The sequence below is a fragment of the Phoca vitulina genome, unplaced genomic scaffold (assembly GCF_004348235.1).
Source record: "Phoca vitulina isolate PV1807 unplaced genomic scaffold, GSC_HSeal_1.0 scaffold28, whole genome shotgun sequence".
NCBI classification, from domain to species: domain Eukaryota; kingdom Metazoa; phylum Chordata; class Mammalia; order Carnivora; family Phocidae; genus Phoca; species Phoca vitulina.
Window position 1 is genome coordinate 1,786,964 of NW_022589731.1, and position 14,323 is coordinate 1,801,286.

The 14,323-nt window shown below is 42.5% G+C and overlaps 1 protein-coding gene across 7 annotated transcripts in view; it reads left to right on the forward strand.

Annotated features, from left to right (window-relative positions):
- The window catches only part of AS3MT (arsenite methyltransferase), a 35,744-nt gene that overhangs the window by 17,979 nt on the left and 3,442 nt on the right, over positions 1–14,323 (forward strand). For 3 of the 7 annotated variants that reach the window (XR_004301705.1, XR_004301704.1, XM_032423524.1), the window contains exon 11: positions 13,832–13,888. Coding sequence is in view for 5 of the 7 variants with exons in the window: in XM_032423524.1 (XP_032279415.1) it covers positions 13,832–13,888 (57 nt within the window). In the remaining 2 variants the exon portion in view is untranslated. Of the gene's footprint in view, positions 1–5,683; positions 7,776–10,224; positions 11,081–13,831; positions 14,146–14,323 lie in introns of those variants that run through there. The other 4 variants (XM_032423522.1, XM_032423523.1, XM_032423526.1 and 1 more) reach the window with 4 other exon arrangements.

Here is a 14,323-nt window from a genome sequence, read left to right on the forward strand (position 1 = left end):
TTTGGGTACTGGTTTTCAATTATTTTGGGTCTATACCTAGTCGTGGGATTGTTGAGTCATATAGTAATTCTACATCCAACTTTTTGAAGACCCACCAGACTGTTTTCCACAGTGGCTGCACCATTTTAAATTCCTACCAGCAATGTATAGGTTTCCAATTTCTCTACATCTTTGCCAACACTGTTACTTTCTGTTTAGTTTTTATTGTAGTCATCCTAGTCAGTGTAAAGTACCTCATTGTGGTTTGGATTTGCATTTCCCTAATGACTAGTGATGCTAACCATCTTCTCACATGTTTGTTGACCATCTATATGTTTTCTTTGGGGAAATGTCGTTTCAGATCCTTTGCCCATTTTTTTTTTTTTTAAGAGAGGGAGAGAGAGGGAGGAGGGGCAGGGCGAGAGGGAAAGAGAGAACTTAAGCAGGCTCCATGCCCAGGACAGAGTCCGACATGGGGCTCAATTTTACAACCCAATGCGGGGCTCGATCCCAAGATCCTGGGATCATGACGTGAGCCAAAGGCAGATGCTTAACCAACTGAGCCACCCAGGTGCCCCTAAACCTCGTTTTTAAACAGAATTCAATTTAGAGGTGCCTGGGTGGCTCAGTCGGTTAAGCATTTGCCTTCGGCTCGGGTAGTGATTCCAGGGTCCTAAGATGGAGCCCCACATTGGGCTCAATTTTACAACCCTGAGATCATGACCTGAGATGAAATCAAGAGTCGGACACTTAACTGACTGAGCTACCTAGGCTCTTTTGCCCATTTTTAAATTGGGTTGTCTTTTTATTGTTGAGTTGTAAGAGCTCTTTATATATTCTAGATACTAGACCCTTATCAGATATATGATTTGCAAAACTTTCTCACATTCCATGTGTTGTCTTTTCACTCTGGGTAGTGTCCTTTGATGCACAAAAGTTTTTAATTTTGGTGAAGTTGAATTTTTCTTTTTTCTTTTTTGGTTGCTTGTGCTTTGGGTGTCATAGCTAAAAATCCATTGCTTAATCCAAGGTCATGCAGATTCTTCTAGTGCTTTCATGGTTTTGCTTTTCACATTAAAATTTTTAAACCATCTGGAATTTATTTTAGCATAAATGTTGAGGTACAGTGTGACTATTTCTCCAAATATTAACTAGTTCAAATTTTCCTGTTCATTTATTATATCAATTCCCCACTGTTTTGAAAAGCTAATTTTGATCATATCTTAATTTCTTGAATGTATACCAGAGCCAGGATACCACTATATTCTAAAGTGATCGTTTCCTAAAATATTTTAGATTCATTTTTGGAATTATTCTAGTATCTGAAATATTGGTATAGCATTTTCTAAAGCATTTTATCACAGTTTATCTCCTGCCATCTCCACAGCTACCCTATGAAGAAGGCAGATGGGTAGTTAGAGAGTAGCATCCCTCTTTGTCTTTCTCTCATATATATACATATATATATTTTATTTTATTTTTAAGATTTCATTTATTTATTTGACAGAGAGAGACACAGCGAGAGAAGGAACACAAGCAGGAGGAGTGGGTGAGGGAGAAGCAGGCTTCCCGCCGAGCAGGGAGCCCGATATGGGGCTCGATCCCAGGACCCTGGGATCATGACCTGAGCCAAAGGCAGATGCTTAAAGACTGAGCCACCCAGGCACCCCTCTTTCTTATATATTTAATCCTTTCCCCCATTCATGGTGTCAATTATTTTATTGATCCATTCATTAATTTATAATATTGTATTTAGAACAGGCTGAGTGATGGATTTCAAGTCTCTTTGGGCTGACAGAACTTACAACATTCACCGAAGTCATACCAACGATGTGTCTCGAGGCACTGAACGTTGGAAGCCCCGGGAAGTAAGATACTGATATTACTGCGCCAGGATAGCGGCAGAGCGTGGGGTTTATGTACACAGGCCTTGCAGTCAGATAGGCTAGGTTCAGATCTTGGCTCTACCAGGCATGTGTGATCTCAGGTACATTACCTAACCTCCCTACACCCTCTGTCTCTCCATATGTAACAGGAAGGTAATAATCACTTTTTCTCCTCGGGTTGTGAGGATCAATGGGGATGATCTATGGAGAATGTTAGCCTGATGCCTGGCACATAATACACACTCAAGAAATAGAAGTAATTACAGTTATGGATTTGTACTAATTAAGATTCTTGGTCACTTGGAACCGTGTTCTAGGATTTCTCATTCTTCCTGACACACCCTTTCTCCTGGGCCCAGAGATTCTCTAATCTTTTGCCATGAATTTTTGCTTTCTTTTGCTTGTATTTCATAATAACTTTGGATACATCAAGCATACATTGAAACACAAGTAACTCGTATGCCTTTTTCTCCTCCTTCTGTTACATTATAAGCAGTCTATAAGTGTAAAGCTTGTTTAGAGATCACTCTCCAAAATGGTAAATTTGTAGTTGGGAAAGTTTAATTGAACACAAGAGGCAGGAATTCTGGAGCCAAAAAACCGAATGTGTTCTTGTTTGGCCACTCTTAGCAGCATGAATCAAGCGCAAGCTAAATGTAGGAGCCACCTCTAGAGCCGAAGAGTGATTTACAGATTTTACTTTATTAAATTCTTGAGCCCTCTGCTATTTGTTACTCTTCTGTTTTTCTTTTCTTTCTTTCTTTTTTTTTTTTTTAAAGATTTTATTTATTTATTTGACAGAGAGAGAGATAGCGAGAGCAGGAACACAAGCAAGGGGAGTGGGAGAGGGAGAAGCAGGCTCCCCGCTGAGCAGGGAGCCCGATGCGGGGTTCAATCCCAGGACCCTGGGATCATGACCCGAGCTGAAGGCAGACGCTCAACGACTGAGCCACCCAGGCGCCCCTACTCTTCTGTTTTTCTAAGCAGATGCCTTTTTGGAAAGTAGAGAAATGTGACTTTGGACCTTTCAGCCCTTGAAACCTTTCACAAATGTGTTATTGGTATTTTGAAACTCTTGGGAGTTCACTGATAACCAAACCTTGCTGGTGAGAATCAATATGTATTTTGAAATGTTTTCATCATTCTAATTCTCCTGGAACCTGGTTTCCTGAATCCTAGTTAGAAAAGCTGTCAGCAGGTTACGGTTATAAGTAAAGGGAGTGTTTCCTCCAACCACAACACTTCCAGTGTACTCTGGCTGTAAAAAAAAAAAAGTCATTAAGCGGGCTGGCTTCTGCAGAGACCCCTTCTTCCAGCCTGGCTCTCCTTGACCTCCCTCTTAGTGTGCACGCGGGGCATGCAGGAGAGCTCTTGACCTCACATACCAATCATAACTTGCCACGTACTTGAACTGGTTTATCCCACCTGCCTCCTCTCTCATCTGCCTTGGTTCTTTCAGCGTGCTGATGTGCCCATGTCTTTAGATCAGTTCCAAGGTTTTGAAATGGCAATCGCTGACAGTGAAGGAAGATTTAAGGAATGAAACAGCTGTGTGTCCTAGAAATATAACCTTGTGTGCTTGGAGGAGGACGTTCCTATCTTTTTTACAGAAGACCTTTCCAATAAAGGCCGAGAGCACAGTACAGGCAGGTGGCACGTGGGGGTTGCTGGTGCTCGCATCTTCCCGACACCTGCCACCAGTGAGGACTGCTGCTTCTTCCTGAGCATTGACTCAGTGAGGACTGTTTCCAAGAGCCCTTCTTTTCTTTCTTTTGTCCTCTTCTTCCTCCTCTTCTCTTTCCTCCTGCCCTTCCTGCTTCTCCCCCCTCTCCCCCTCTTCCTCTTCTCCTCTTCCTCATTCTCTTCCTTCTTCTCTTTTAACCCTGACAAGGAAAGTGTATCTTGCTATTAAAAGAATTACATTAGGGGCACCTGGGTGGCTCATTTGGTTGAGCGTCTGACTCTTGATCTTAGCTCAGGGATTGATCTCAGGATCGTGAGTTCAGGCCCCACATTGGGCTCCACACTGGGCATGCAGCCTCCAAAAGAAAAAAAAGAATTACATTAGTAAAACACTGCAGGATCTGAAATGATGCATGTAGGATTGTGGTATGCACTATCTTGCTACGGTTAATAGTAGTGGTAGTAACAACATCAGCAACACTAGGAATAGTATTAGAGGACCTAGCCTTTACTGAACAGGTAAGATGTTCAAGGCACTGTGTCACTTTGTCCTCACACTAACCCTTATTATCCTCATTTTACAGATGAAGAACCTAAGACTCAGGGAGATTAATGTACTAATCCAAGGTCACAGAGCTAGAAAGTGGTGAATTTGAACCCACGTCGGATTCTAGAGCTGACATTCTTACCCAATTTGCTGTACTACCTCTCTGTATCTAGACTTTTTGTAGAATCACAGGATGTTGGTGCTGGAAAGGACTGTTTCTCAACGTGTCTCACCTTTTATTTCCTTTAAGTCTTGGGATCTTTTAGGGGTGGGAGCATGCATTAGGAAGTGATATTGATATCACTATCTCCTATTAGTAGAGAGGACATGGGATGGGAAGAAAAAGAGTGGAAAATCATCTTCCTGGGTGAAAAGGAGGAGAGGCTAACTCTTATGACCAGGAATTCCAATGTAGCAAGAGCAGGAAATAAACAGTGGACAGGAGGGCCTGGCCGCAGCGACTAGCATAGCTAGCCCTCTTCCAGGCTTGGAGATCCCCTACCGGATGCTAGCTTACCTGTTAGCCAGATCCAGGCAGGCATCTTCATTCTAGAAAGGTGGAAACTGTGGGTCAGGGAGGCCCAGGCCCCCAGTAGGTTATTTCAGTAAAGGGAGTGGTCCATAAGACTGTCCTTCATGAACGTAGGGTCCGTGCCTGTCTTGTCCTGCCTTCTATTTGCGGTGACCAAGGATCAGTAATAAGAGTGTACATTTATGTTTAATGAATTCATTATCATTATTTGAGGTGGATTGTTCATGCTCTTGATTTCCTGCCTTTGTGCCTGGTTTTTCTCTGGCCTCACTGGTGCTGCTGTTGGAGGTATCTCATTTGGAGGTGAAAGGAAGAAAAATAAAGACTGCCATCTTGTCTTCTGAAAATTCCACTCACTCTGCCCTGAGATCTTGCTGGCTGTTGTTGGCAGTCTCAGTATCTGAACATCAGCAGTTGCTAATGACGGTCCTGGTGTGTAGGACTTGCCTTCTTGTCTTGCACACATGTTTCTAGAGATGAGAGTAAGGGAAGGAAAGAAGTGTCAGCATTTTGGTATTCAGTTCCAGAAGGGTAAAAGGCACGTACAAATGGGACTCCCATAAAACAAAATGAAACAAAATCAACTTTCCTAGTTTCCAACTTTTCCCTAGGGACCACCTTTACAAAATTTGAAGTGAAGTTTACCTTGGAAGTGGTAAAAACTTGGGACGCCTGGGCGGCTCGGTCGGTTAAGCGTCTGTCTTCCGCTCAGGTCACGATCCCGGAGTCCTGGGATCGAGTCCCACATCGGCCTCCCTGCTCAGCGGGAAGCCTGCTTCTCCCTCTGCCTGCCACTCCCCCTGCTTGTGCTCTCTCCCTCTCCAGCAAATAAATAAATAAAATATTTTTTGAAAAAGGAAAGAAAGTAGTAAACATTTGATTAGACGCTTCAGGACGAGACAGCCACCTTTATAGATGAATCCCAAGGATCCTGTGGAATTATAAAATTTTATCTACCTCCTACGTAAGCCAACCTCAGTCAAACTGAAATATGAGTATTGGGGTACATCAAAACACCTTTAACTTGTCCTTTTGTTTTGGTTTGCCTTTTGACAGAGTGTAATCACAGATCCTTTCAAGCTTGCAGGAGAGTCTGACAATGCAAAGCCCGGATGTTCTTCTGATGTTGCTGGAGGCTGCTGTCTCTAATTTACAGCTGACCAGAGGAAAGGGGCAGATGGTGAAGGACTTACGTGTCTTTTAATCTCCTCTTCCCCATAGCACAGACCATAAGAAAGAATAAATGGTGAAAAGCCACTATGTTCTAGATCATTGATAAAAATAAGGAATTATTTTTTACAAGATATTAATTGAAGGTTCGTAGCAAATGACGTAAAGGCCGGTTAAGCGGGTTTTCCTCTCTTTGCTAATTCAAAGTTCTGGTGCCACCTAGTGGTCTGATGTGGAACTGAGACGCAGTCTTCGGGCTTGGCCAGTGAGCAAGAAGGGCTTCAGGAGTCTCAGGAAAAACATCTTCTTTCTGACCTGCATAGCACCTTTTGGACTTTCACCGTGTTTGCTCATAAAACAAAGCTCCAACTGAAATCATGCTAATCATGCCAAAAAAATTGCAAAATCAAATTTGTTAGGAGTGCTCTTAAGATATCTTCTAAATCAAACACTTTTTTTTTTTGTAATTGAATGAAGAAAACAATTGAATAATGAATCTCTTTGACCTCATTAGATCCTAAAGAATGACAACATTGTGACTATCTGTAGTAAATCTTAACTGGATCAGGAAAGAGTGATAATTTTTAAAAAGAGGTAGGAGATATAAAAACAGTGGGTTTTCTTTTCCTTTATAATGTGCCCCGGTTAAACTTTTAGGAAACTATTAGATTTAGTTCTAGCTTCCATAGTTAAAGAATGAGATTGAGGACTATTTCAGGATGATGTCATCATTAGAAACGAGAACGTTATTTAATTGAAGTCCAGTTGCACTTGAAGACTTTGTCAGGGGACACAGAAAGGTGTAAGTCATATATAAGCCATGGTCCTTGTCATCAGGAGCTGATCAGTTCTTTAATAACAGCCTTTAAGCAATGAAGAGTTTTAATGAGAAAAAGCTCAACCAGTTGCTCTGACTTCAGTGCAAAATAACAAGGGGACAGTGGCATGACCCAAGAGATTTTTTATTAGGGTTATGAGAATATTTGTAAAACATTGGAATGGATTTTGTATTCCAGACCCCTCTTTTAATAAAGCTGTTAAAAATGGAGAAATTCTCAGATTTCTGAGTGGGTTCAGCCATAGGACCTAACTTACTACTACAGAATAAGGAGAGGACTGGGTGGTATCTTTTAAGCTCTATTCATCTCTGTGACCTTGATTCTAAACAGTGTTTTCATGGTTCTAGAGTTCAATATCTACTCAGCCGTAACCTACTTCAGTGACAGCATTAGTTAGACCAGTACAGGTGGGATTAAGCATACTTCACTATCCATGAGCCCAAGGTGGTCCTACTATAGGAGGAAAGGATGAAAAGAAAGGACATTCTGGTTATTTGGTTTATTAGGCTTTTCTAAATTTAGAGGGAGGAGGTTTTAGGCAATCACTTGTCATTCTGAATTCTCAGTTCCCCCCAAAGATGATGAGGGATGAGTGTGAACTGGAATGTGGAAACTCGTGTTGGGCTTTTCCTAAGAATAACCGACTTTATACATTATCTTCCAACAAAATATACATCGTAAGAACTGTATTTGATCTAGAATCTAGATAAAATATTAACTACATAATATAAAATAAAGTAGACATGTTCTGTTCAGAAAAAGTGCTGTACGTGGTTATTTAAATATTCAAAATAGGTGAGAGACAACCAGGAGCAGACGTCCCTTCTCACAGAGGATACCTCTCCTTTAAGCGCGGGAAGCAGTGTGGAATAAGAAGGAGGAGGAGCAGAAGTCTGATGGCAAACTTGATGGTTCTTTTTCCACTTGGCATTTTGGCCTTGAGAAAATTATTTAACATCTCTGTGCCTTTGTTCCCTCGTCTGCATGAAGTTCTTTGAAAGGGTGGGTGGCATATGGTTTAGATTGTTACTAGTTTGGATCTAGATGGTTGCCACCAGCATGTGATGGCAGGACCAGCTGAAGACCAACTTGCTGCCAGAGCATGGTTTAAGAAGCTGCCTGTAGGGCGCCTGGGTGGCTCAGTTGGTTAAGCGACTGCCTTCGGCTCAGGTCATGATCCCGGAGTCCTAGGATCGAGTCCCACATCGGGCTCCCAGCTCGGCAGGGAGCCTGCTTCTCCCTCTGACCCTATCCCCTCTCATGCTGTTTCCCTCTCTCTCTCTCAAATAAATAAATAAATAAAATCTTTAAAAAAAAAAAAAAAGAAGCTGCCTGTAGCTCTTTGGACAGCAGACAACTTCCCCCCCAACATTGTATTACCACCTTTTCAAATATGCAGAAAAGTTTGTAACATTGGAGTGACTGCCTATTTACCTACCACCTAGGTTACCTGTTAACTTTCATTTCATACATGTTATACTTAAAAACAGCAGAGCCAGAGAAACAGGTGCCTAATTCTTCTGTAGCTACAAACACTTTTCAGAAGATACTGGACTTATGGGGTGCCTGGCTGGCTCAGTGGGTAGAACGTACAGCTCCTAGTCTCAGGGTTGTGAGTTGGAGCCCCACGGTGGGTGTAGAGCTTACATTAAAAAAAAAAAAAAATAGTGGCCTTAAAGGGTTTAAGGAGCAGATTTTCTCTTAATTGATTATTGTACCAAATATAGTATTTTCAGTCCTTCGTTATCATAGGGAGAGAATTTATTTAAAAATCAGCTAAGGGGCGCCTGGGGCCCCGAGTGGGCTCCATGCTCAGCCAGGGAGTCTGCTTTTGGATTCTCTCTCTCCCTCTGCCCCTCCCCCTGCTCACGCTCTCTTTATCTCTCTTAAATAAATAAATGGATAGATAAATAAATAAACAAATCTTTATTCAAAAAAAATCAGGTAAGCCTGCAGAGGCTTTTCAGCTTACCTACTGGAGGGAGCACAGCAGTAGCTTAAACAGGATCCCACCCCCACCCCCACCTCCAGCCACACATGGCTGAAAAGGGCATGGCTCTGTGCCAAGACAGCGGCAGAGCCTGCTTCTCTTATTGATTCTTGGCCTTGCCTTGGATGGCTCCTAGGAAGCAGCAAAGGGGTGACTAATTCTGCCTTATTAGATTGGGAGGTCTCCTAAGTGAGCCTGGCAAGGAATGTGAAGCTATCCATCCAATCTTTCATTTATTCACTATTATTAAGTACCTACTCTGTACCAGGCACTGTCCTAGGCCCAGATCACTAACAATCAAAGAGGATGAACCCCATGGGCCAGCAGGACCAAAACAGCTAAGCCTGTTTTCTAAATGTTGTTGGCACCTGTCCTAACTTCTGCGATTTGCCAAGTTTCTTCAACCGCACAGACAGCACAGATGAGGTCTTAACAAGGGTTCTTTCGAAGACTCTGCCGGGAGAGTCCATAGAGGGAGATCTCACTAGATAATAAAAATGAACTCTTTTGCAAATATGGAGCTGGAATTATACAATCCTAATAGTAACCTATGACTTGAGCTTTAGTGCCTCATTCCTGTCTCTATTCAGCTGCTGACCCTGCAATTTCTGCAAGCACAGCTCCCACTGAGGTTAATGGGAGTGTTCTGTGAATGTAAGTTTTGTACTTAATCTTCTCCTGCTGCGTGAGCCTTGCTTGTCTTGGACTGATGACCGTACCAATCCCCTTCCCCAATGGGAACATGCTAGCCCCTCCTTTCATGGAGCAGAGCCATGTAGCTGTGGTATGCTCCAGGTGAGGGGAAAATCAATTTGGGACAAAAATGTTCTGCTCTAATGTTACTCCACTGCTTCATAATAATAGCACCCTGCCTCCTATATGTTGTCTAGAAGCCCGAGAGAGTAAAAGAGAACAGTATATTGATACCGTTGCCGGGGCACTGTAAGCCAGACTTGGCTCTACTAACTTTTTAACTAGGCCTATAGCCATTAACTCTCTTCTCATTTGTGGAATGAGAAGTGATGCAGGAGACCAGAAGCGGGTATTCCTTCTCGATCTGGCTCCGCTGCCAAACTAGCTACTTGGCTGTAGGAAAATCGTGTGTCCACTTTGCGGTTCACTTTCCCCGTCCGTGAAAGAAGGGAGTTGAATTTGGTATACTCTACGTTCCCTGCCAGGCTGGGAAACAGATTTATGGATCTAGAATCTGGAGAGGTCACAGTGCTTTTGAAATTGTTTGAATTCGTTGCCCACATTTATAAATCAGAAGATTTTACATAAAATATGAATTTCTACTTCTCTCGGAGAAGTAGAAATGTTGGCCCCACGAGCCTGGCATTTCTGCCCAGTTGCCACGGCCAGAGTGAAAAGGCTTCCCCTCCAGCCAGAGTGTGCCCCTTCCGTCTGCCGCCATCCCTGTCCCATCCTCTTTACTGACCCCTGTGGGCTTTTGAGTTTGTGGCCTCTTTTAGGACTAGGATGCGCACATTTTCAACAAAGTTACCAGTGAGGGCTTTATCCCCATGATCATTCAAACGATGGCAGGTCTATGGCCTCATCTAGGAATCTGACTTATATATTTAATTCATTACAAGCAGAAGCCAAGAAGGGCACGTGGAGCTTCGCAGGGATGCTCGCAGGAGGGAACCAGGGTGCCAGGACTGCTTATGGTAATTTGACATATAACTCAGAGCCTAATTGTGTCAGGTGAGGTGATCTGGACAGTTTATTCTCTGTTCCCAGAGTTAACAAGCCTCCATCACATAACTTTCTTTGTGAATGTTAAATGAACATCCCCTGGAAAGCTAAAACCTCAAAATGTCAAGTTGCTAGGGAGGAAAGGTTTGCACAGCAAGCACAGAAGGATTTGTGCAGCTTCTAGGCTTAGTAGTTAATCTTTTATTAACTGTCCTTATTTTCTTTTTCTTATTAACCTTCTTATTTCTTTCATTTGGATCTAGCTAGGGAAATGTTGTGAGGGAGGTATTTTTCTTTTTGCTTCTAAATAATGGAAGAGAAGCCCATAAAGCTGATGCAGCCCTTTAAAAATGGTGATTTCTCGAGATAATGAGGAAGAATCATTGTGGCTATAAACCATGCCAAATGCCCCAAGTTGTGTCTTTACTGAAAATAACTCCCTTTTACCTCTTTTACAATGCTGACTTTTCTAATTTTACACAAGAGGAAACCAAGGCTGAGGATATTTAAATGACTTGCATGATGGGAGTAGAACCTAAAAAGTGTTGGAACCGATGCTAGAATGAGGTCTAGTATAATCCTGTTGTGTTCTAGGGTCTGTCCTTGCTCTCCTTTTGGGCATTCCCAAATTAAAAAAATATATAGCAATGAAAAAGGGACAATGATTACTATAAAAGTAAGGATAATGGTTACATCTAGGCTGGAGGAGAGGGGTGTGATCTAGAAGGGAGCTAGAGGGTCTTTCTCAACTAGGGGGTGGTTCCTTTTATTACAAGGTGAACATAATCTTTGCCTGGGACTGTCCCAGTTTAAGCCTCAAACTAGGTGAATTATTAATAGTACCCTTTTTTCAGTCTCCAACATGTTCTGTTTTGGACGATAAATTCTATGGTCCGCTCCTTACATTTATGTTTTATGCACTTCTCTGTAGGTTTGTTGTATGTCAATCTTTTTTTTTTTTTTTTTTAGAAGATTGAAAAATGTATCAGGAAGTCTCACCTATGATCAAGAATCTAGGCCAGCCTGGGAAAACTCATGTTTGCTCTACGATTCGTAATTACCGCACGAACCCCCGTGCTAACAGCTGTGATTTAGGTGTGGACTTCCAAAACAGAGGGGGTGGTGTGTCCCATTTTCTGGGGACTCCTGTGGCATGAGATAGTTATATCTGTTTTTGTTTTTTTTTTCTCCTACATGTGGCTGGAAAAATGGTGTACCTTTAGTTCTAATTGTGCAGGTCAGTCAAGATAGCAGATGGGAAAGTGCTTTGTAAACCGTGGAGGTTTTTTCCACTTGGAGTGGCAGGAGTTCCCCAAATTCCTACATTGGCAGGGTCCAAGCATCACTACACTGGTGCTGTCAGTTAATCTTCCTGTAATACAGCTCTTCTACTTATAACTTTTTATAGCTCTGAGTGCCTACAGAATGAAATCTAAATCTCTAAACTTGGCATCCAGTCCACCACAAACTGGCCTGATCAACTTTCCAACATTATTCTTGCTGTTATTCTTTATGGGCTTTAGAAGCAAATCCGACTGCATGGTGTTCCAAAAATGCTGCCCCCTTTGCTGTCTTGCTTGATGCTTTTCTCTCCATTAGGGTCCTTTTCCCTCCTTCTCTCTCAGTCCCTTGGTCATGGACTGAATAGTTGTGTCTCTTCCCCCTTCCTCCCCCCTCCAATTCATATGTTGATGCCCTAACCCTCATAGGTGGCTGTGTTTGGGGATGGGACCTCCAAAGAAGTAATTAGGGTTAAATGAGGTCATAAAGATGGGCCTTGATCTAATAGCATTAGTGTCCTTATAAGAGATACCAGGGAGCTCATTCTCTCTCTCCACATTCAAACTCAGAGGAAAAGCCATGTGAGGACAAAGAGGCCATCTGGAAGCCGAAGAGAGCTCTCACCAGAAACCAACCCTACACGACCTTGATCTGGGACTTCTGGTTTCCAGAACTGTGAGAAAATACATTTCTCTATTTAAGCTACCCAGTGTATGATATTATGTTATGGCAGCCCGAGCACACGAAGACACCTTTCTTGGGCTAGCTCTTACATGGGCATATTGAAAAACCTATCTATTTTTCAAGGACCATCTCAAAGACCATGAAGTCTCAATTCTCCCACTTTATTTGTACTTCTTTTTAAGATGTTTGATGTTCTAACCTGCATATGTCATTATGTAGCAAATGTTTCCTAACCTCTTTACTGGTAAGATTATGGGGTAACCTCTGATTTAGTATTATAGCTCCACAATGCCTAGCACAGTGTCTGGAACTTATTAGATATACAATATATAGTGAATGAATGAATGAATGAGTAAAAGAGAAACAAAGAGATGGGGGAAAGAAGTAAGATATAAAACTTTAGTTAAAATTTAAAGAGGAAACAGAGAATTGAGATGTATTAATAAATGGGGAGAAATAAGTCTTTAGTAATGTTTAAAATAAAACAAATAGATATCTCAGAGGAACTAAAAATAAGAGCGGAATTTTTTTCCACTGAGGTCTGGCATATTATTTGTCTATACATGGGGGCGGGTGGTGTCTGACTTGTTGGAGTAGATTTCTTGCTCCAGCTTCAGAGGATGTGGAAAAAAGACCATGGGAAGGAACTCAGCTGGTATGAGAAAATTGGCATTTTATGACTGGAGTCGTAATCATAAATTCCAGCTCTAGTATCAGACCCATGCTGGTCTGAATCTCACAGGAGGGCTCAGAATTGGACATTTAGAATCCGTTCTTCCCCCTGAACTCCCATTCCTACTTACCAGCCTCCTGTCAGTCTTCCTTATCAACTGCCTCTTCCTCACTCCCCAAATGTAGTTTTAAAATTAAGATCTTTGAATAGATGACATTCACATGGGTCAACATTTAAAAATTTGGAAGTGAAAAGTTTCCCCAAATCATGACCTGGGTTGAGTGTTTTAGCCACAATGATAAGGATAATCAAGCTCAGAGCCTTTCTTACGTGTTTGTCCAAGACGGAGCTGGAGGCTGGAACCGAGATGGAACAGCACTGAGAAAGAACATCCTAAAAGATTTTAGAAAATCCTACAGTTGCAGGCCTGGCAGTCAGGAGGATAGGGGTCCTGAAGCAGGGCCAACAGTGGACTTCTAGCCCAGAGACACCTTTCTCTGAGTAGCCCAGGTCAAGGGGGCAGGGGAGAAAGGAAGCGGGTGACTGTGCAGAGCAGAGGAGACCTCTTGGGGTTGCCCCATAGAAGGGTCGGGAGGGGCAGGCTCCCTGGGAAAAGAGCAGTGGTGGTGTAGGGTGCTGTCCAGCTCCTAAGTCCCCATTGTGGAGGGACCCAGAGCCTTTGGTGGTGGGGGGGGGGCAGGGCAGTGGGAGTCTCCTTTGCACACACTTGAGTGCCTGACTGGAGACGGGATTACTGGGAAGGCCGCACCCAAGGAGCTCGGGCTCATATCAAGGGAGGAAGCTTTTCTCACAACTCCATCAAAAAGCTGCTTTTGTCTTTCTCTTCCTACTCCACTGACTACATCCAGAAAATATCTAGAAAAGGAGGGAAAGAAAGCCTGAAGAAAGCTTCTCCTCTAGAGAAGGTAAATGGCATTGCTGATTTGATGTGATTCTTGATTCTAGCTTCTTTTGTTTGTTTTTGGCCCACTGTTGTGATGAGTTCTCATCTGAACTAAAAGATGCCTGTGTATTTAAACCAGTGAACAATGTTGCTTCAAGGGGAACAGATTTCATTCTAAGGAAAGTCTGGGTAACTCCAGTATTTGCCCAGTTCCTGTTTCTCCTCAGAAAATCTAGTGCTTTGGCGTGATTAAAACGTTGCTGCTGCAGCACTAATTTTGAATATTTTCTAAAACCAGGCAATTTTCTAGGGGCAAAGAAAAAGCTTCTCTATCAAGTTAGATCTTTATGTTGAAAAACAAAATGCATAGAGAGCTATTTGGTGTTTAACTTGCAATCTGTAAGACAATCAAACTGAAAACGACTTTTAGGTCTAGATGGAGTGATTTCCCAAATCC